The sequence below is a fragment of the Mobula hypostoma genome, chromosome 18 (assembly GCF_963921235.1).
Source record: "Mobula hypostoma chromosome 18, sMobHyp1.1, whole genome shotgun sequence".
Lineage (NCBI taxonomy): Eukaryota > Metazoa > Chordata > Chondrichthyes > Myliobatiformes > Myliobatidae > Mobula > Mobula hypostoma.
In genome coordinates, this window is record NC_086114.1 from 11,940,811 (window position 1) to 11,965,134 (window position 24,324).

General features: G+C 44.7%; 1 protein-coding gene across 4 annotated transcripts in view; it reads right to left on the bottom strand.

Moving 5' to 3' along the window:
• The window catches only part of LOC134358333 (proline-serine-threonine phosphatase-interacting protein 1-like), a 116,402-nt gene that overhangs the window by 19,530 nt on the left and 72,548 nt on the right, over positions 1-24,324 (bottom strand). For all 4 annotated transcript variants that reach the window (XM_063070452.1, XM_063070454.1, XM_063070451.1 and 1 more), the window contains exons 9-10: positions 2,709-2,788; positions 933-1,031 (exon numbers count right to left, since the gene is read on the bottom strand). In XM_063070452.1, coding sequence (XP_062926522.1) covers positions 933-1,031; positions 2,709-2,788 — 179 coding nt within the window. The remainder of the gene's footprint in view (positions 1-932; positions 1,032-2,708; positions 2,789-24,324) is intronic.

Sequence of the window (24,324 nt, forward strand, 5' to 3'; positions counted from 1 at the left end):
GGTGCTGGAGGCAAATACTTTAAGAGTCTCTTAGACATCAGTGGAGGGTTACAAGCTCTCTGGGATGGAAGGTTTAGACTGAACTTGGACTAGGGTAAAGAGTCAATACAACAGAGTGGGCTGAAGGGCCTGTATGGTACTGTTCTATGTTCTATGAAGCTCCACCCTGTAACCTTGACTCTCACAATTAAGGCAATCAGATGGGAACCTAAAAGAGAATAATTTGGAGGGCTGGGGGGAAAGAGTGGGGAATAGGATACAAGAAAATAGGACTCGGGGTCGGCCACTTGGCCCCGCAAGCCTCTCCCTGCCAGTTCTCCACAGTCCTCAATCCCCTTCGCCATCTCCTCTGTAAAGTGATCCGGCCTCCACTGTTTCCTTGGGCAAAGTGTTCCAAAGATTCAACACACTCTGCTAGAAGAGATTCCTAAAACACTTTGGGGTTTAGTGAAAAGCCCCTCATCTTCTCATTTGAGATTGCTCCATGAGAGAAAAGGATTGAATGGGATTGGGCTGCCAGGAGCCAGTACAAACTGGATAGACCAAATGGCCTTCTATTGGAGATGATTTGACTGCCAGGATCCAGTACTAACTGAATGGGCCAGATGAACTTCTATTTTAGATGATTGTGCTGCCAGGAGCCAGTACAAAGAGGATGGGCTGAATAGCCTATAAGTTGAACAAGCAGGTGCTGTGGATCATCCTGAAGACCTAACTCAGGATCTACAGAGTTATATTAGAAATATATACATAATAGTCACTGTAGAGACTGATCACTTGGCCTATCTTAACAGTAAGCACAGAAAATGGACAAGTGAGGTCAGGTAGTAGATTTGGAAAGCAAAGGGGGAGAAAAGATCTTTCTCAGAGATTGGCTTGAAGAAACCATGTCACGGGGTTAGAGCATCCTCACCAACAACTGCAATAAATACCTCATCGTCTTTCACACAATGCAACGAGAGCTGATTGCAGTGAACCCACAACACGTTCCTCAGGTTGTTGATGCGATCGCACTCCTGCTGGTGAAATGCCTGAAGACAAAAGAAAATGAATGTGGAAGACCACAGCTGCAAGGAGTCCCTACACAAAGAGATTCACGGGGCAATGGTGCAAAAAGGGTCCAAAAACTCCCTTACAGGTGGTGCACTTCACCGGCACAGCAAACAGCTGGTCCGACAAAGGTTGAGAAGACAGCTGGTGTCGTGGTGAGTTGGGAGATACTAAGATTTAAAGAGATATAGATTGGCTTTATTTGTCACATGTACATTAAAACTTGGGTTCGGGTGAGAGTTGAAGGAACTAGAGAGGTTAGGATACAAGTGGCGGAATGGATATCTCTGTGACCTGTCAGAGACTTGATGGGCTGAATGGTTCCTTCAGTGTGGTAAGGAAATGTGGATTATATTATCAACTGTACAGATCAGACACTACAACTTCTGCAAATTCTACAGACAACACTGTTCTTAGCTAGAAAGCAAATATGGGTTAGTTGGATCCAATCTCTCAGTGCGAGGTGGTTTTCTGTAAAGAAGAATAAAAAGGCTAGCTTTATTTATCACATGTACATTGAAACATACAGTGAAAAGTGTTTTGCGTCAACAACCAACACAGTCCAAGGATGTGCTGGGGGCAGCCCGCAAGTGTTGTCACGCTTCCAGCACCAACGTAGAAAATCCACAGCTTTCTAACCTTGACCCAGATGTCTTTGGAATGTGAGTGGAAACCTGGAGAAACCCACGTGGTCATGGGGAGAACGTACAAACTCCTTACAGGCAGCAGCGGGAATTAATCCCAGATCACTGGCACTGTAATGGCGTTAACAGTTGCAGAAAAAGTGCAGGGCAGCTGGATAATAAAGTGGAAAATCATAACAAGGGTCGATTGTAAGGACAAGAGTCCAAATTATATTACTGGGGGACCATTCAATAGTCTTATAAGAGTGGGGTAGAAGTTGTCCTTGAAGCTAGTGGTACCTGCTTCCAGGCTTTTGTATCTTCTGCCTGATAGGGGAAGGGAGAGGAGTGGGTAGGGTCTTGGCAACTTTATTAGGACAGTGAGAAGAGTGGACAGAGTCCATGGAAGGGAGGCTAGTTGCCGTGATGTGCAGTCACCATACCAAGCCATGATGCATCTTGATAGGATGCTCTCTGTGGTGCATTGATAAAAATGAGTGACAGTCAAAGAGGACGTGCCAAATTTCTGTCACCTTCTGAGAGAGAGGAGGTGCTGGTGAGCTTTCTCAACTGTGGGGCTAATGAATTCAGTTGGGTCAATGATCACATCTCAAAACCATGATCCAATTCCATTAATAGTTAAACTTTCTCTTCAGAAGCCAACCACAATGAGTTATTAGAAGTTACCCCCACACCGACATGTGCAAGTTCATTCAATAAGTTAATAAGTTGCAATAGATATGGAAGTCTACCCACGATTCAAATTCAAAATGACCTCTGAAAGGAGAAAATCAATCAATAGTTGTCATTCCTGGGCACTATCCAGATTTTTACAAGGCACCGTGCATCCACAGCAATGGATCAATGTGGAGTTTGGGAATTTGGCTTGAATTGCTGAATTTATTAACATCATTTATTAACTAGGTTCACTGGTTATTATTGGCACCAGGAACTTTCTGAGGAGACTGGGAGCACATTCTCACTAACAAGATGATACCAATAGCCCAGAACATACTTTGATGAGTGTTTAGGTACCTCACAAGTTTGGATGTGTTCTTGTTCCCATTCTTGTCTAATCTTGTCTAGTTGTTCTATATTCTGTTGATAAGTTTTCTCTGAAAAACAAAACCGGTGTGATTTTTAATAACAGTCAATAAAAACAGGATAATAGATAGATAGATACTTCATTGATCCCAAAGGAAATTACAGTGTCACAGTAGCATTACAAGTTCACAGATATAAATATTAGTAGAGAGGTAGAAAGAATAAAAAACTAAGTTACCACAAACAGTCTAACAGGAGGGGGTCATCACTTCCCCAGCTAAAGGTTGACTCATTATAAAGCCTAATACTCGAGGGTAAGAATGACCTCATACAGTGCTCTTTGGAGCAGTGCAGTTGTCTCAGTCTATTACTAAAAGTGCTCCTCTGTTCAGCCAAGGAGGTATGCACAGGGTGAGAAACATTATCCAAAGCTGCCGGGATTTTCCGCAGGGTCCTTTGTTCTACCACAGCCTTCAGCGTGACCAGTTTGATGTCCATAACAGAGCCAGCCTTTCTAATCAGTTTATTGAACCTGTTGGCATCACCCGTGTTGATGCCATTGCCCCAGCACACCACTGCATAGAAGATTGTACTGGCGACAACAGACTGGTAGAACATGCGAAGGAGAAGCCTGCATACTCCAAATGACCAAATAAACACAAGCAATGCATTTCACTGCATGTTTCCATGAATACATCTGAATCGGAACAGATTTCCAGGTTAAAACGGAATTTATAGACCTTACTCGGGCAGCACAGTGGTGCAATGCTCAGTGTAATACTTTGCAGCAGCAGTGACCGCTGATCAAGGTTCATTTCCCACCACTGTCTGCAAGGAGTTTGTACGGTCTCCCCGTTATCGCACGTGCTTCCTCTGGTTTTCTCCCCGGAGGAATATGGGGTCGTGTTAGTGAGTTGTGGGCACGCCACGTTGGCGCCGAAAGCATAATGTCACTTGTGGGTTGCTTCCAGTACATCCCCGGACTGTGTTGGTCAACGACTCAAAACAACACACGTTTTGATGTACGTGTGACAAATAAAGCTGATCTTTATAGAAACACCACCTCATACAGAGATTGAATTCAGCTAATCAATACTTGATGTGTTCTAGTTAAGAGATTCATTCGAATGGTGTGGACTGGGTATGAGTGAAACTTACAGATCAGTGCCTACTCTGTACAGTTGGTATTATGTTCCATATTTCCTTACCACACGGAAAGGGACCATACAGCCCATCAAGTCACTGCCAGGTCACAGAGCTAGCCCATTCTGCCACTAACTTTCTGCAGACACTGGAAATCCAGACTAACACACAAAAAATGCTGGAGGAACTCAGCAAGACGGGGCAGCATCTATGGAAAGGAATAAATAGGCCAAGACCCTTCACTGGGACATCAGTTACGAATGCTGCTGACATGGGGCTAACACAACTAGAATGAATTCCATTGATTCATGATACCCCAGGCTTCGAACTGTACTGTCCAGCAGTTTTTGCCTTTCCAGGTGACACTGGACAGCCTCAAAGAATTAGCAATCATGGATTACTCCTGAACATTTTACTTTAAAAAATTTTTTTTTGGAAGAGATACAGCAAGGTAACAGGCCCTTCTGGCCCAACAAGCCCATGCCTTGCAATTACACCCACATGACCAATTAACCTATTAACCCACAGTCTTTGGAATGTGGGAGGAAACCAGATCACCTGGAGGAAACCACCATGGTCACGGGGAGAACGTACGAACTCCTTACAGGCAGCGGCAGGAAGTAAACCTGAGTTGCTGGCTCTGAAATAGCTTTACACTAAACATTGGCCCAAGTTGTTCAAAGGGATGGAAAATCTATTTCCAGCATCACCTCTAGCTAATAAACAAATAATAATAAAGCAATTCACAATATGCTTCAAGGAAGACATGGGATTAAAAATAAACCTTCCTGACCATTGGCCACTGCAGTTCTGTGCTGCTGGCTGCACACCAGGTTAATATCTGCTGATCCTGAAACTAGCTCAAGACATTTCTACCAAACTGCAGTGCAGATGACTCGGCACTGACCCACACAAAAGCATTAACAAACCACTGTACTAGAGGAAGAATGCGATAAAATATAAACCACTGGAAGAGCTCAGTGGGTCAGGCAGCATCTGTCGAGGCAAAGGAATGGTCAACGTTTTGGGTCGAGACCCTGCGTCAGAACAGCGTGCAAGTTCATTCGGACAATCTTTGCACTTGGCTAAATAAAAATGATCTTTCACAGGATCATTCGAAAAGGCCGTTACTGTTCATGCTTCGTGAACTTGTACCACCACCACATCTTTTTCAAAGTCATAATCAAAGTAAATTTATTATCAAAGTACATATACGTTACTATATACTACCAAGAGATTCATTTTCTTGCAGGCATGCATAGTAGAACAGAGAAAAACAATAGAATATTGAAAAACTACACACAAAGACTGACAAACAGCCAATGTGCAAAAGACAAATTGCACAGATGATAGAAAAATGACAATTAGATAGATAATACTGAGAACAAGAGTCAGAGAACCCTTCAAAGTGTGTTCATAGTTTGCTGAGTCAGTTCCCTTTTACTGTTAACTTACATTTTGCTTGTTCTTCCCCATGACCCTCAATCCTACAACCAATCACTACAATAATAATTTGGACAAAAATGGTCCCTCTCTCTCAACAGCCATGGCCCATTAAGCTTTGCAGGGATTTTCAGCTTTTATTTCAGACTGGCGGCATCTGCAGCGTCAGTCGACTCAGACAGCTCCATCCTGAGCACTGGCCTCCCCACCAAAGAGGACATCCTCGAAAGGTGATACTTCAAGAAGGTGGCATTCGTCATTAAGGACCTTCACCATCCAGGACACGCCCTCCTCTCTTTACCACCATCAGGGAAGAGATACAGGAGTCCGAAGATCCACACTCAACACTTTCCCCTCCACCATCAGATTTCTGAATGAACCCTGAACCCATGCACACTATCTCACTTTTTGTTCCCTTTCTGCACTAATTTGTTTTTTTAAATATATTACTTACAGTATTTTTTATGTATTGCAATGCACTGCTGCAGCAAACAACAGATTTCACAACATATGCCAGTGATGTTAAATCTGATTCTCACAAAAGAGAGCTGGTTAAAGAGCATATGTGGGGTGTACATTGAATCAGTGAGATCTGCTATGTTGGGGATAGATGGTTTCCTTGTCAGTTACTTACTAAGAAACTGCAGCACTGTGAAACATTAAGAATTAAAGGTGATAAATTCTTTTACACTTCTAATACAAAAACCCTGCAAATTCATCCAATTGTGATAACATATTTGCTATGTCCTCTCATGCCCAGGACCAGCATCTGAATATTTTGATTCAAGATTTTTAAAGATTAGGACGAGTAAACTTGTCTCAGGCTTCCAGCCTGGTACAGGTATCGATTTTAACAGACATTTCGATGACAAACTCTGCTGTCTTCATCAGGGATGATGCCTGGGCATGTCTAGTCCGGTGGTAATACACCCCCATCGTCTGTCCCTCCTGATTGGTTAGTCCACAACCAATCAGGTTTCCTCTGTCCCATCTTGTTTACAATGAAGTTCCAGTTCTTACTTAGAGTGAGACCTTCATCTTTGTTAAAATTCTTATTCTCTAGTTTTGTTTCAATAGCTTCCTTCACCAGGCGGTCCCCAAAGCCATTGGCATGGCATAGTAGTTTTGTGCCGTCGAAGTCAATCGCAAATGTAATGTTCTGCGACCACCAATTTCTCCGGGTAACCCAAATGGATACACCTCCTGTCCTCCTTGATGTGGGTTTCCACTGTGTACCCCGTCTGGCCAATATACACTGCTCCACATTCACAGGAATCCTGTAAACACCAGCCGTCCCCAGTCCCAGGTCATCTTTGACCCACATAAGCTAGGGTTTGAGCTTTCTTACGGGTTTGTGACGGGATGGTATTTATCCAGTATTTCTTCAGGAAATATAGGGAAGACAGTCGGTAGCGATGGGTTCTTCCTCATTATTAGGTTTCCTGATTTTCCTGTTGGCCCTGCTAAGGGCCAATTGATTTCCTTGATTTCCATTGACACAATCTCCTTACAGACAGTGGTGGGAATTGAACCTCGATCGCTGACACTGTCATTGTGTTACACTAACCATTGCGCTACACGCCGCCTTTTGATGACTGGAGCAAGGCGGTAATTTTGACTTTGCAAAATATGGATATATGGAAGATGATCAGAATCAGGTTTACTATAAGATCATAAGGCATCGGAGCAGAATTAAACCATTCAACCATTCAGCCCATCGAGTCTGCTCCCCCATTCCATCATGGCTGATACCAGATCCCACTCAACCCTATACACCTGTCTTCTTGTCATCTCCTTTGATGCCCTGACCAGTCAGGAAATGATCAACTTCTGCCTTAAATATACACATGGACTTGGCTTCCACTGCAGTCTGTGGCAGAGCATTACACAGACTTACTACTCTCTGGTTAAAAAAATCCTCCCTACCTCTGAACTAAAAGGTCACCCCTCAGTTTTGAGGCTGTGCCCTCTAGTTCTGGATACCCCCACCATAGGAAAAATCCTCTCCACGTCCACCCTATCTAGTCACTGAGATTGGTCATGAAACTTGTTGTTTTACAGCAGCAGTAGTGTAAGACGTAACACATTTATTACTTCTTATATTACAATAAGAAATATACAAGCAATTAATGAATTGTACAAATGAAAGCAAGATAGTGAAAAAGTTACTGTAAGTTCACAATAAGAAATATAGATGGAGTGGATGTGGAGAGGATGCTTCCTGTGGTGGGGGAGTCTAGGACCAGAGGACACAGCCTCAGAATAGAACAGAGATGAGGAGGAATTTCTTTCGCCAGAGTGTGGTGAATCTGTGGAATTTGTTGTCATGAATGGCTCTGGAGGCCAAGTCATTGGGTATATTTAAGGCAGAGCTTGATATATTCTTGATTGGTCAGGGCATGAAGGGATACGGGGAGAAGGCAGGAGATTGGGGCTGGGAGGGAAAATGGATCAGCCATGTTGGAATGGCATAGCAGACTTGATGGGCCAAATGGCCTAATTCTGCTCCTATATCCTATAGTCTTATATAAAACAATTTATTTTATATATATTAAAAAATACCAACTTTGAGTGTGCAGCTTCAGGCTCCTATACCATTCTGGTTCATTAAAAAACAAAGACAACTTAGTAGCTGAATGGCGACCGGCCAGGGAAAAAGGGAGGTGCAACTATGCCTGGGTCTCCCTGTGCACCAGTCACTGAAGGCTAGCACCCAGGTGCAGCGAGGAACGTACATCGGCCGTCATTGCAAGAGGATTCGAATACAGAAGTCTGAACACCTTGCTGCAGCTATACAAAGTCCTAGCGAGACCCTGGCTGGCGTTCAGTGAGCCATTTCGGTCTCTACCTGAGGGAGGACATGTTGCCAAGAGCAAATCCAGCAAATTTTTACTAAATTGATGGCAGAAGTTTCATAGATGAAGATCCACTCAGCCTACGCTGAGGTGGACAATTGTGTTCAATGGTGGAATAGTTCCGATGGCCAAATGGCTCACACCTGTTCAGACTTCGTTTAGTAACCTGTCCCTACGGAACAGCAGCAGCAGTGTTTCAGGTTTGACAGCAATAATTCTGGATAACAGTTAATTGGCAGTTCAGGAGAATATTCTATATTGCATATACGGTCAAGAGTCCTGGGCAGATTCCTTTCTCAGAAGGACATCATTGATGGATCCATTTGGGTTTTTGAGACAATCCAGATGCTCTATTTCACATCTGGAGCCAGTCCAAATCTCCACAGGCTCACAGAATTCCATTGCACAAACTGAGAGTTGGTAGGTCCAAATACCATTCACACTAGCCACTCGCTCCAATGAGAAGACTCCTTATCTCCAGGATACTGCTACAAATTGAGAAGCGTAAAGTACATTAAACCAGAGAGTGGTTGAAATAAGAGCGACTAGAAACACTCAGCGAGTCTGACGGCATCTGTAGAGGTAGAAACCCAGCACCCCACACAAAATGCTGGAGGAACTCAGCAGGCCAGGCAGCATCTATGGAAAAGAGTAAATGGTCGATGTTTCGGGCCGAGACCCTTCATCAGGACTGGAGATTAAAAAAAATGAAAGTAAGAAGATGGGGGAGGGGAGGAAAAATACAAGGTCGTAGGTGATAGGTGAAACTGGGAGGAGGGACTGGGTGAAGTGAAGAGCTGGGAAGCCAATTGGAGAACGAGATGGAGAAGGGAGAATCTGATAGGAGAGGACAGAGAGCCATGAAAGAAAGGGAAAAGGGGAGGAGCACCAGAGGGAGATAAGAAGATAAGGTGAGAGAGGGAAAAGGAATGGGGAATGGTGAGGGGAGAGGTATTACCAGAAGTTCGAGAAATTAATGTTCTTGCCATCAGGTTGGAGGCTACCCAGATGGATTATAAGGTGTTGCTCCTCCAACCTGAATGTGGCCTCATCGTGACAATAGAGGAGGCCGTGGACTGACATATCAGAATGGGAATGGGAAGTGCAGTTAAAATGGGTGGCCACTGGGAGATCCCGTTCTTTCTGGCGGATGGAGCATAGGTGCTCGGCGAAGCAGTCTCCCAATTTACATCAGGTCTCTACGTGAGGCCACACCTATAGCACCAGATACAGTAGATGACCCCAACAGAGTCACAGGTGGAATGTCGCCTCAGCTGGAAAGACTGTTTGGGGCCCTGAATGGTAGTGAGGGAGGAGATGTAGGGGCAGGCGTAGCTTGTGTTTTGCTTGCAAGGGTAAGTGCCAGGAGGAAGATCAGTGAGGAGGGACCAATGGACAAAGGAGTTGTGTAGGGAGCGATCCCTGTGGAAAGCAGAAAGTGGGGGGAGAGGAGGGAAAGGATGTGCTTGGTGGTGGGATCCCATGACACTTCACCTGTCAGTCCGTTGGGGTCATCTACTGTATGCAGGACTTGTGGTGTGGCCTCCTGTATATCGGCGACACCCGACTGAGACTGAAGAGACCACTTTGCTGACTCCCTCCGACAGAAAAAGCAGGATCTCCCAGTGGCCACCCATTTTAATTCCACTTCCCATTCCCGTTCTGGCATGTCAGTCCATGGCCTCTTCCACTGCCGCATTGAGGCCACACTCAGGTTGGAGGAACAACACCTTGTATTCCATCTGATAGCATGAACACTGATTTCTCATAGTTCCAGTAATGCCCCCAACCACCCCCTCACCATTCCCATTCCTCCTTACCTGCCCATCACCTTCCTCTCATACTCATCCCCCTTGCCTTTCTTCCTTGGCTCTCTGTCCTCTCCAATCAGTTCCCCCCCCATCTCTTTTAGCAATCGACTTCCCAGCTCTTTACTCCACCCCGCTCCCTCCTCCCAGATTCACCTACTACCTTGTATTTCTTTCTCCCCCTCCCCCCACCTTCTTACTCCAACTTCTCTTCTTTTTTCTCCAGTTCTAATGAAGGGTCTTGGCCCGAAACGTCGACCGTATTCTTTTTCCATAGATGCTGCCTGGCCTGCTGAGCTCCTCCAGCATTTTGTGTGTGTTGCTTGAGTTTCCAGCATCTGTAGATATTCTCTTGTTTGAGATAGGAACACAGTTAATGTTTCAGGTTGAAGATCTTGCATCTGGGCTCAGATATGTTGGAAATAAAATGCTTGAAGACACAAAGCAAGAAGATTTAGATTCAGATCTATTTACCATGTGTACATTGAATCGTACATTAAAATGCTTCAGTTGTGTTAACAACCAACACAACAATGGCAGCCCGTAAGTGTCAGCGCACTTTACGACACCAACATAGCATGCCCACAAAGCGGGGCAGAACAACACAGAACACATCAAAGCAGAACACACCAATTGCCAACACAACAACAGCAAAAGCAGAAAAACAGGGAGGCAAAAGGAGAACAAAACTGAAGGTTTCTAATAGGAAGATGACAGGAGAGGTCAAGGGGCAAAAGCCCTGGTGTTGACTAATAAAGTTTATTCATGAAAAGGGTGGAGGAGGTGTACGGAGAAGGGAGATCAGGAGCAAGCAGAAAGCCAACCCCACATCAGCCACATCCCTCTTCAAATCGGCAGCACAGCAATGGAAACTGCAAGCAGTTTCAAACCTCTGGGATTGCAGCCTCTCATGGTCCCCAAACCACAATCAATAAGGTTCATCAACACCTCTACTTTCTGAGAAGGCTGAAGAGAGCCGGTCTGTGCTCACCATTACTCACGACCTCCTGCAGATGCACAGTAGAGAGCATCCTAACCTTCTGCATCTCTCTGTGTGGTATGGAAACTGCACTGCGGCACACAGGAGGGGTTTACAACAGGTAGTTAAAACTGTCCAACACCTCACTGGCACCAGCCTAACCTACCATCAAGGACATACAAGATCACAGGAGCAGAATTAGGCCATTTGCCCACCGAGTCTGCTCTGCCATTTCATCATGGCGGATCCAATTTTTCTCTCAGCCCCAATCTCCTGCCCCAACACCCCCAAGACCCCTTCATGCCCTGACCAATCAAGAACCTATCAACCTCTGCCTTAAATAGCATTCAGCAGTGTTGTTAGGCAGCAGGGTAACTGGATTGTAGTGGGAGCAGAAGATGGCGGCGCGACGCAGCACGCAATGGTCACTCCGGTGGTGATGTCTGTTATTTGTCAAGTAGGGTGCCGTGCACAATCCTGATTTGATGGAGACGGACGTGAGAGCACGGAGGAACATCTGGTGAAACTTTTGAAATGCCTGCTTCGCTGCTGCTGCTATTGTGTGGTCCAGAATCTCCAGAGGGGAAGGCCCCGAATCCTCGGCTTTGCTTGTTGCTCAGCGGCCGGGGTGGGGTTGAAGCGCTCAGCAGAGGATGGTGCTCGAAGAGGTTGTGTCGGAGGGGCTGGTCGGAGGCTCGAAGTCAGAGTCCGCCGCAGTTGGGTGCTTCCAATGGTGCTGCATCGGCAAGTTTGCAGCGCTTGGAGGTTCATGGCAGGAAGAGTTTCTCTCTTCGACTGTCTGCATGAGATGATGAGGCTATCGGGGCTTTGAGACTTTATTTACCGTGCCCATGGTCTGCTCTTTATCAAATTACAGTATTGCTTTGCACTGTTGTAACTATATGTTATAATTATGTGGTTTTGTCAGTTTTAGTCTTGGTTTGTCCTGTGTTTCTTGTGATATCATTCTGGAGGAACATTGTATCATTTTTAATGCATGCATTTCTAAATGACAATAAACGAGGATTGAGTGTCCTCATAATCTAATCTATATATATATATGAAGACTTGGTCTTCACAGTTGCCTGTGGCAAAGAATTCCACAGATTCACTACTCTCTGGCTAAAGAAATTCCTCATCTCCATTCCCAAAGGAACTCACCTCTGCTCTGAGACCGCCCCCTCTGGTCTTAGACTCTCCCATAATAGGGAACACCATCTCCGCATCCACTCTGTAAAGGCCTTTAACCATTTGGTAGGTGTCAATGAGGTCACCACTCATTTTTCTGAATTCTAGCGACTACAGTCCCAGAGCCATCAAACGCACTTCATACAACAAGCTATTGAATCCTATACGATATGATTATGAGGACACACAGTCCCCTTTTATTGTCATTCAGTAATGTATTCATTAAAGAAATGATAAAAATGTTTTTGTCCTGGAATCATTTTTGTGAATTTCCTTTGAACCTTCTGCAGTTTCAGCACATCCTCTCAAAGATAAAGGGCCCAAAACTTCACAATGCACCAAGTGAGACCTCACCTTAACATTACGTCCTGCTTTTATATTCAAGTCCTCTTGAAATGAATGCCAACATCACATTTGCCTTCCTCACCACAGACGCAATCACAGATTAGGGAATATGTACAAAAAGATGCCAGAAAAGGACCAGCAACATCATGAAAGATCACACCCACCCTGCTCATGGACTGTTTGTCCCGTTCCCATCAGGGAGGAGGCTATGTAGCATCCACACCAGGACCACCAGATGTAAAAACAGTTACTCCCCCCCCCCCAAGCCATCAGGCTAATCAACACCTCCACCCATTAACACACCCTCACCACCCCCACACCACTGCATACACATCACCTAGTGTCACTTTATGTACATACAATCTGTCTATGTATAAAACAGTTACTTGTACATTGTGCTTTATAAGATTGCTTTTATATCTATATTTGTGTTGTCAATTTTTTTTTAAATTGTGTTCTTGACCATGCATAATAATCATTTTGATTTCCTTTACACTCATGTGCTGAAGAGACTGCGGAGCAACCACATCAGGTCCACTAGATTGTACCAGGTGACCTCCCCCAAGCTATCAGGTTGATCAACATCTCCACCCATTAACACACCACACAGCTACCACACACCACCGTTACTTTCTCATTTCCTCTCAGAGTCGCCTTCTGTACAGACAGTCCAGTCTCTCGTGTCACGCTATGTACATACAATCAGTCTATGTATGTGAGCTAATCTTACTGTGTTTCTTTTTTTGTGTTCTTTATGCTCATCAAGTAATTTTATGCTGCTTCAGATCTGGAATAATAATCATTTTTGGTCTCCTTTACCGAAGAATGACATAAACAATCTTGAATCTTAAATGTGCATTACAAGAAAAGAATATCGGGATTGAGGACGTGATTTTAAGTTTAACTCTGTTTGGTTTCAAGTTAGCCCATTGCTTTGCTTTGCTTTTAGTTAGTTGCACGGTGGGTTTTTTTTTGGGGTTTTTTTTTCTTTTTTTCCATTGATATATATAAAATCTAGTATACTATTATGTTATTTTGGTTTCTTATGCTTAAATTACATTGTTTGTAGTATTTTCTTTTTGGTATTGTTATCTTTTGGAATTTTATTATACTTTAACATTGTATTAATGTTTATATGGCTTACCTTTTTTGTATACTTACTCAATAAAAAGATTTAAAAAGAAAGAAAGAAAGAAAAGAATAGGTATTTATCTGAAACTGTTAAGTTGAACGTTAAAGCAACAGACACTAAATGTTTGAGGAACTTAGCAGGCCAGGCAGCATCTATGGAAAAAGGTACAGTCAAAGTTACAAGCCAAGACTTTTTGCAATAAATGCCGGCTGAGTTCCTGCGGTTTTTGTGTGTGTTACTTGGATTTCCAGCATCTGCAGATTTTCTCTTGTTTGAAGTTGAGTATTCGTTCTGACGTTGCATGAGGCGTGTTGTTCCTTAGGTTTATGTTGGACTTTGATGGTGCTATGCAGGACCATGATGAATGAGGTCAGAGTGAGAGTGAAGGTGAGTCACTCCGGTGGTCTGGACTGAGGATTGGCGATCTATTTTCCCAAGTCAGGATCTCTGATTCAGATTTATTTATCACAGGACCTTCAGCCCAACTCATCTATGCTGACCAAGTGTCTTCTTGAGCTGTGAACAATCTGCTCAGTGGGTCGGGCAGAATCCGGACAAGGGAAGGAACTGTTGACGACTCCATAAGACATAGGAGCAGAATTAGGCCATTTGGCCCATCAAGTCTGCTCCACCATTCAATCTTGGCTGATCCTTCTCTCAGCCCCACTCCCCGGCCTTCTTCCTGTAACCATTGATGCTGTGTCCAATCAAGAACCTATAAACCTCTGCCTTCAATACACCCAAAGACCTGGCTTCCGTAGCTGCTTCTGGTAATAAATTCCACAAATTCACCACCCTCTAGCTAAAGAAATTTCTCCGGATCTCTGTTTTAAATGGACGCTCCTCTATCCTGAGGCTGTTCCCTCTTGTCCTAGACTCCCCCACCATGGGAAACACCCTTTCCACATACAGTATACTCTGTCTAGGCCTTTCAACATTTGAAAGGTTTCAATAAGATCCCTCCTCATCCTTCTAAATGCCAGCGAGTACAGGCCCAGAGCCATCAAACATTCCTCATATGATAACCCTTATTCAGGCAGAAACACTGCATCAGAACTCCCCACTGAGTCTTCCTGAGCTAGTCCCATTTCCCTGCGATATCACTCCAAACCTTTTGTACTCTTTCCTACATCTATTTCAAAAGTTGATTCAAGTTCATTTACTGTACTTATCTCTCGTATATGGAAACACAGAGTGACATCCATCATTTGTGTTAACACCCAAGAAGGTGCTGGGGGGTGGTGGGGAGCAGGCTGCAAGCGTCACCTCACATTCAGACACCAACATAGTGTGCCCACAATGGTTGGCTGAACAACACAGAGCACATCGAAACAAACCTAGTTCCTCCCGCCCACCTATCCACCTTCCATCTCCAGGGCACGTCTCTAATCACCAGGCTTCAGCCATCGGGCTTTCGACTTCCAATGGAACTTTGGGCTTCAATCTTCAGAATCGACCCCCAGTCTAGCCGGTGATGGGACACCAAACTCCAGGCCTGCTGAGTGACTGGCTCTTGTGCCTCCTGTAAGGACGACCAATCCCGGGACACACTGGCCTGGGACAGTCCAGCATCCATGGATGTCCTGTGTCACCAGTCCACATCGCTAAGCTTCAAATGGAGAGCAGAGACCTCAAACCCGGATGTTCTTTGTTACCCATCCACGTCGCTGGACTTTGAATGTAGAGCACGGATCAGATGCATGACCTCTAACTCCTCCACATCCCTGTCCCTAAATACTATCGTGACTCCCAACTCCTCTCTCTGTCACCAAAACCAACCCCATGATTTCTGTAGATTGTGTGCAGTTTGGAGGAGAACCCACAGGTGGTAGCGTTCCCAAACGCCTGCTGCCGTGCTTCTTGGAGTTGAGAGGTCATAGGTTGGGAAGTGCCAAGGAGGGGTAACTGTGGTGAACTTTGCAAATGATGTCCATTGTAGACGTTCTGCATACAAATGGTAGAAGGAATCTTCAGGGTATTTGATGGGTCAGGTGAGCTGCTTTGTCCTAGGTGGAGAGCTTCTTGACCGTTGGAGCTACACTCATCGAGGAAGGTGAAGAATGTCCCATTAACTCCTCATGTTTACCTTACAGATGGTGGGTGAGCTTCTCCAGGCTTTGTCCAATCAAATATCCTCCTGAGCCAACAGACAGGCAGTAACCAGCCAATGGAGTTAGAGGAAAATGTTCCCTTAGCAACTGTGAATTGCCATAACAACGAGGCCCGCACTACTTGTAAAGGGCATTATCGTTAATAATTTCAAGCCTTCACTTATTGAACTGTTAATAATTAAAATCATGTCTCATCATAAAGAATGCACAAGGATATTTTTTACATAAATTATCAAATAAGAATGAAATCTTAGCACTTGGAATCAAAATAAAATCTTCCAGTTATAGTTATCTCTGGATAATTAACATTGCTTTAGTACCAAATGCTACATTTGCAATGCAAAATAGTTCAGAATGTTAAGTAATTAGTTCCAGTCACTTTGGCGAAAACAATTTAAAATTTAATAGCAGAATTCTGAGTACCAATGAAATTCCAATGATACATTTTAACTTTTATCTACACACAGTGGCCACTTTATTACAAACGTTTGTAGATGCCTCCTTTACCTAATAAAGAATCAATTCAGTGTATTTCTGTATATTTATGGTCTTCTGTCACTGTAGCCCACCTGCTTCAAGGTTTGACATGTTGTGCATTCAGAGGTGTTCATCAGCACAACACTGTTGTAACACGTGGTTATTTGAGTTACAGTCAGCTTGAACTGGTCTGACCACACTCCTCTGACCTCTCTCATTAACAAGGCATTTCTGACCACAGAACTGTTGCTGACTGGATGCTTTTTGTTTTTCCACACCACTCTCTGAAAACTCTGGAGACAGTTGTGCATGAAAATCCCAGAAATCAGCAATTTCGGAAATACTCAAACCACCTCGTCTGGCACCAACAATCATTCCACAGTCAAAGCCACTTAGATCACGTTTCTTTCCCATTCTGAAGTTTGGTCTGAACAATAACTGAACCTCTTGACCATGTCTGCATGCTTGTATACATTGAGTTGCTGCCGCATGATTGGCTGATTAGATATTAAAGAGCAGGTGTACAGGTGTACCTAAAAAAGTGGCCATTGAGTGTACATCAAAACAATATCTGAAAGCGCATGGAAGTCATGCCACATTAACATGACTAAGCATGATTTCAATTCACCACTGCTTAAAAAGAAAACAATTGTGTGTGTGTGTGTGTGTGTGTGTGTGTGTGTGTGTGTGTGTGTGTGTTTGTGTCTGTGTGTGTGTCTGTGTCTGGATTTTCAGCATCTAAAGAGTCCCTCATGTTGTTTCAACAACAGCTTTTCCCTCGCTGCATCATGGCTGGACATCCTTAAACTTCCCATGGGATAGGAGTTGCATAAACCCAAACCTGCTAACTCACGGGTGAGGTAAAATTTCAGGTCTCACTCAGTGTATTGCGCTTCATTCTGGCCACCTCATTATAGGAAGGATGTGGGAACCTTTAAAGTGGGGTGGAGGAGATTTATCAGAATGCTCGGCGACCTTTAACTCCACCATGGATGGTCCCAGGCCCGGCTGCGAAAGGAGGAGGGTTGGACACGGGGCTAGCAACCCCATCCCATAAAAACCCAGAGCTACAGGAATGCCAACAGAAGCTTCAAAGACCTCATCCCTGGGAGGTGGAGGATACATCAAGGAGATGGACTACACCCAAAGACAACTTGAAGGACTGGCCCAGAGGACTTTAGCGAGCTGCTGTTGGCGGCCTGTGCCGCAGTAGAGGTGATGGGTTTAAGTAAGTCCTCAACCTATCCTCATAAAACGTGCTCTCCAATCCTGGTAAATTTCCTTTGCAGCCTCTCTGAAGCTTCTGCCTCCTTCCTATAATGGACCAACCAGAACTGAAGACAATACTCAAAGTGGAAATAAACCACTGACATTTCAGGCCGAGTTCTTCACCAGGACTCAATAATGTGGCCTGAAGAACAGTCTTGGCTTGAAATGTTGACTGTTTATTAATTTCCACAGGTGCTGCCTGACCTGCTGAGTTCCCTTAACATTTTGTGTGTGTTGGACCATAAAACCATAAGATATAGGAACAGAAGTAGGCCATTTGGCCCATCGAGTCTGCACCGCCATTCAATCTTGTTGCCCAAGATGTTCAGCATCTGCAGAATCTCTTGTGTTTACAATACTCCAAGTGTTGTCTAACCAGAGTTTTATAGAGTTGCAACATTACCTCATGACTCCTGAATTCAATGCGATGACTAATGTAAGTCAGCTCATCGTAAGCCTTCAACAGTAAATGAAACACCGTATCCTGCATTCTTCTTTCTACCCCCCCCCCACCCTTTGTACTGCATCAACGTACGGAATGATTCGTCTGCATGTATGCAAACAAAAATTTTTCACTGTACATGTGACAATATTAAACAATACCATAGGGGTAGTTGCTGGGCAGCACAGGCTCAATGGGCTGAATGGCCGGTCTCTGTGCTACATCTCTGCCTATAAAGAAATCATATAGAAACCAAAACACACGTCACAGCTTCTGCACGAGCAGCGAGGGGAACAAGTGGACGGAAATAGCTACCAGAGTAGCTTCACATGCATTTCCTGTCAGGTGTCACCAGACAGAGATCAGCACATTTGTACAATGATTCAGCTGCCCCTAGCTCGACTACTGCACTGCACCTCCTGGTGCACCAGACCAGGGGAGGTGGGAAAAGGAGTCGTTATATGGCTCAGGATAATCCGTCACATTTCTTGTTCGGGGCCCATGAAGCGACAGTGTGAAATGGGGACGGTGCAGTGGTCCTGACCCTGAACTCATCCACAGCTCAGCACCATCAGCTCTTATGGACAGCAGGCGGATTGCGACGACCATGGATTCTGGGACAATTCTGAGGGGCTGGCATTGAGGTGCACTGACATCCAGGACATCGGGAACATTCCCCTTCCTCACTTCCCTGATGGTAATAACGAGAAGAGGGCATGTCCTGGATGCTGAAGGTCCTTAATGATGTCTGATGCTTAATGATATAGGAGGTTCAAGGCACACATTCAACGTTTTAGGAACAGCTTCTTCCCCTCTACCATCAGATTTCTGAATGGTCCATGAGCCATGAAAACTACCTCAACCATTCTGCTCTCTTCTTGCACTATTTATTACTTTGATATATTCTTATCGTAATTTATAGTTATTTTGCACTGTACTATTGCTGCAAAATAACAAATTTCAACTGCATAAGACCATAAGACATACACAGGAGCAGAATTAGGCCATTTGGCCCATCGAGCCTACTCGACCATTTCATCATGGCTGATTTATTATCCCACTCAACCCCACTCTCCTGCCTTTTCTCCGTAACCTTTGACACCTTTACTAATCAAATATCTATCAACCCTTGCTTTAAAGATACCCAGTGACTTGGCCTCCTCTGCTGTCTGCAGAAATGGTTTCCAAAGATTCAACACACTCGAGCTAATGAAATTCCTTCTCATCTCTGTTCTAAGTGGAGGTCCTTCTATTCTGAGGGTGTCCCCCACTATAGAAAACATCTCACCATGTCCAAAGTGTCTAGGCCTTTCAATATTCAATAGGTTTTAATGAGAATGCCTCACTGTTGTAAACCTGATAATAAACCCGATTCTTGATTTTGATCAGCACTTGTCTGTGTTTCTCTTGAATTAGCACATTTCAACCACCATCCCTCATCGCCAAACACACTGAAAATGCTAGAGAATAAATGCACATGAATTCTGTTCAGCTGATTTGGCATTGCGTCTCCTTATCAGCCGCAAGAGTAATGGAATTGTTTTCTCAAATGAGAAAGCCAAAGGGCCATTTTCAAAAAGCAATGTACTGCCAGCTGTGATGGGCGTCAATGACAGGAAATGTGTGGTTTCTCTACCAGCTTTACCCAAAACTTGCATCACCAGGCCAGTAAACTGATTCTCATTCTGCACAAGTCCAACGCTTGCCGTTTCACTCTTGGTTAACCACTCTGGTGAGATTGGGCGGAAAATCCAAACGATTGTACAGGTCAGAGAGGATAGTTGAAGGATCGGGTCCAATGAATTCCCACCAGGTCTTTACAATTTTGTTCCACTTCTGTGCTCTTTCCTCGTCCTCTGTCTTCAAGTATCCAATCTCGCCAAAAGTCAAGTTTCAACATCTAAGGAGGGGAATAAGCAGTGAACGTTTCGGGCCAAGACCCTTCATCAGGACTGGAAAGGAAGAGGGAAGAAGGCAGGGTGAGGGAAAGGAGTACAAGCTGGCAGGCAATAGATGAAGTCAGATGAGGGGAAAGGAGGGGTACGTGGTGGAGTGAGGATGAAGTGAGAAGCTGGGAGATGAAATGTGGAAGAAATAAAGGACTGAGGGAGGAATCTGATCATGGAGGACAGTGGATTATGGAAGAAAGGGGAGGAAGAGGGGCACCAGAGGGAGGTGATAGACAGGCGAGGAGAAGGGATGAGAGGGGAACCAGAATGTTCAATAGAAAAAGAGACAAGAAGGCAGGGAATGGATTGTCCATCCCTTGGAACAATGTGGGGCAGCACGGTACTGTAGCCCTTAGCATTATGCTATTACAGAGCCAGTGACCTGGTTTCTGCTGGTGTCTGTGAGGAGTCTGTACGTTATTTTGCCTTTACACTCAGTCCTGATGCAGGGTCTTAGCCCGAAATGTTGACTGCTTAGTCCTCTCTGTAGATGCTGTCTGACCTGCTGAGTTCCTCCAGCATTGTGTGTGTGTGTGTCTGTCTCTGTCTCTGTATTTTCAGCATCTGAAGAGTCCCTTGTGTTATGTTTCAACAACAGCTTTTCCCTCGCTGCATCATGGCTGGACATCCTTAAACTTCTCACAGGATAGGAGTGAACCTTCAGACAGTGTGGGAAAGTGTTCAACTTCTGACGACTATGGTCCAGAATCCAGGTCACCTGCTCCCCCTGGTCGAGCGGAAGGGTACGGATGACACTTGTATTTCCATGTGCTCTGAGACCAAGCTCCAAGCCTTTGTCAACACACTCACAGAAGTGTATGAGAGGATTGGCCTTACACTCAACGGTGCCCTGTTGCACCACTCCACCCTCCGTCACTAATGATTCATAGCGAGTCACCGAAACTGGATCACTTCCCATTTTGCGGGACTCTTCTCTTCGCAAAGACAGACCTTGATAATTAACCACCATTTCTTTCAAGATGTGTGTCCATAGATCCCTTAAAGTTACTGTGCAAGTTGATAGGGTGAGTCAGTCAGTGGGTGCCATCCGAAATCCGAGGTTGGCGGCTATGCACTTCCATCTTCTTCGATCTTCCGACAGCACCAAGTACAGCCTCTCCTCCAGTTTGTTCTCGCTGGCCGCCTTGGCACCACCTGTTGCAGCCCCCGCCGAACTCGAGCCGGAGGCCGCGTCAGCCTCCAGCCGCGGCCGCTTCTTCGAGCTCGGCCCTTCCTTAGGTGGAGGCCTTGGGCAGGTCCAGGCACACGGTGCAGCGCCCAAGTTCATCATGTCTCTTCTAACTAGGTGCATGGCATACGATTCGTAGATACGTGGTGAGGCTTTAACCTCTTCCACGGAAGATGGCCGTTGGCTTACAAGGAGCTCATCTGCCCTTTGTCAGGTCTTGTTTTTTTCTAGTCCTGCCAGGTGTAAGAAGGCATATAGCGTATCGGCCTTCATTACTCATCTGGGGATGAATTCAAGAGCTGTCAGGTAATGTTGCAACTCTCTAAAACCCTGATTAGACAACACCTGGAGTGGTGTGTTCAGTTCTGGTCCTCTCATTATAGGAAAGATGTGGAAGACTTAGAGAGGGTGCAGAGGAGATTTACCAGGATGCTGCCTGGGTTAGAGAGCTTGGCTGCTGAGAATAGGCTGAGCAAGCTAGGATTTTAAACATAGATCATAGGACAGTTTGCACAGGAGCAGGTCCTTCGGCCCACAATGTTGTGCCGAACCAGCTAAAACGTAAATCAAAAACCCCCAAAAACAAATCCCTCTTACCTACATCATGACCATATCCCTCCATCTTCCTTACATCCACCTGCCTATCTAAACGTCTCTTAAAAGTCTCTGATATATTTGCCTCTACCACCATACCAGGCAGCACATTCCAGGCATCCACCACTCTCTGAGTAAAAGACCCCTCACATCCCCTTTGAATCTACCCCTTCTTACCTTCTACCCTGGGGAGAAAGATACTCCCCATCTATTCTGTCTAAGACAAGTCCCCTGGTCCTGATGGAACGCATCCCAGAGTACTGAAAGAAATGGCAGAAGTTATAGTAGAGGTTTTGGTGATAGTTTACCAAAATCCTCTGGACTCTGGGCAGGTCCCGGCAGATTGGAAGGCAGTGAATGTCATGCCACTGTTCAAAAAAGGATGTAGGCAAATGGCAGGTAATTATAGGCCCGTTAGTTTAACATCTGTCATTGGGAAAATGCTTGAAGCTAGCATTAAGGAAAAAATAGCGAGGCATGTGGAAAGAAATGGATCTATCAGGCAGACACAGCATGGATTCAGCAAAGGCAGGTCCTGTTTGACAAACTTACTGGAGTTCTTTGAGGACATAATGAGCGCAGTGGATAGAGGGGAATAGATGGATGTTATTTACTTGGATTTCCAGAAGGCGCTTGATAAGGTGCCACATAAAAGACTTATCCATAAGATAAGGATGTATAGAGTTGGGGGAGATGTATTAACATGGATAGAGGATTGGTTAACTAATAGAAAGCAGAGAGTTGGGATACATGTGTGTTTCTCTGGTTGGCAATCAGTGGTGAGCGGTGTGCCACATGGGTCGGTGCTGGGCCCACAACTGTTCACGATGTACATTAACGATCTGGAAGAGGGGACCAAGTGTAGTGTATCTAAGTCTGCAGATGACACTAATTTGAGTGAAAAAGCAAATTGTGCAGAAAATACAGAGAGTCTGCAGAGAGATATAGATAGGTTAAGTGAGTGGGCAAGGGTCTGGCAGATGGAATACAATGTTGGTAAATGCAAGGTCATCCACTTTGGAAGGAAAAATGGAAGATCAGATTATTAGTTAAATGTTAAAAAAAATTGCAGCACGCTGCTGTGCAGAGGGACTTGGGAGAGCTTGTGCAGGAATCACAAAGGTTGGTTTGCAGGTGCAGCAGGCTATCAAAAAGGCAAATGGAATGTTGACCTTCATTGCCAGAGGAATTGAATGTTAAGAGCAGGGAGATTATGCTGCAAATATACACGGTATTGGTGAGGCCACATCTGGAGTACTAAGTGCAGTTCTGTTCTCCTTACTTGAGGAAAGATATACTGGCTTTGGAGGTGGTGCAGAGGAGGTTCACCAGGTTGATTCCAGAGATGAGGGGGTTAGACTATGAGAGATTGAGTCGCCTGGGACTGTACTCACTGGAATTCAGAAGAATGAGAGGAGATCTTACAGAAACATATAAAATTATGAAAGGGATAGATAAGATAGAAGCAGGAAAGTTGTTTCCACTGGTAGGTGAAACTAGAACTAGCCTCAAGAGTTGGGGGTATAGATTTAGGACAGAGATGAGGAGGAACTGCTTTCCCCAGGGTGCAGTGAATCTGTGAATTATCTGCCCAATGAAGCAGTGGAGACTACTTCAGGTCATATATTTAAGACAGGGTTGAATAGATTTTTGCATAGTAGGGGAATTAAGGGTTATGGGGAAAAGGCAGGTAGGTGGAGATGAGTCCATGGCCAGATCAGACATGACCTTATTGAATGGCAGAGCAGGCTTGACAAGCCAGATGGCCGACTCCTGCTCCTATTTCTTATGTTCTTATGTTCCATGCCTCTCATAATCTATCAGATCTCCCCTCGGACCCCGCTGCTCCAAAGAAAACAACTCAAGTTTGTCCAGCCTCTCATAATAGCACATGCCTTCTAAACCAGGCAGCACCCTGGTAAACCTCTTTTGCACCCTCTCCAAAGCTTCAACATCCTTCCTATTATTGGGCAAAGAGAACTTTACGCAATACTCCAGATGTGGCCTTAACCAGAGCTCTATGAAGTTGCAACATCACCTCTTGACTTTTGAACTCAACTAATAAAAGCAAGCACACCATAAGCTTTCTTAGCCACCCTTTTGATTTGTGTAGCCACTTTCATGGAGATATGAACTTGGACCCCAAAATCGCTCTGCTCAGCAACACTATTAAGGGTCTTGCCCTTAATAGAGCACTGCCTCCTTGCATTTGCCCTACCAAGGTGCAACACTTCACATTTATCTGGGTTAAGCTCTATCAGCCATTATTCTGCTCACATCTACAACTGATTTATATTGCGCTGTATTATTTGCCAATCTTCTACACTACCCACTACCCCACCAATTTTGGTATCATCTGCAAACTTACCAACCCACCTATCTACATTTTCATCCAAGTCATTTATATACATCACAAACAGCAGAGGTCCCAGCAGAGATCCCTGCGGAATATCATGTCTCTTTAAAGTGAAGGAGGATTAGTGGTAAGTTGAAAGAAGTGTATAAGATAATAAGAGGAGTAGATCGAGTGGATAGCCAGAGACTTTTTCTGAGGACAGAAATGGCTAATATGAGCTAGTATGAGGGGACATAATTTTAAGGTGATTGGAGGAGGGTGTATCAGAGGTAGGTTCTTTGAAAAAAGTGGTAAATGCACAGGACCTGGTGCAAGGGGTGGTAGGAG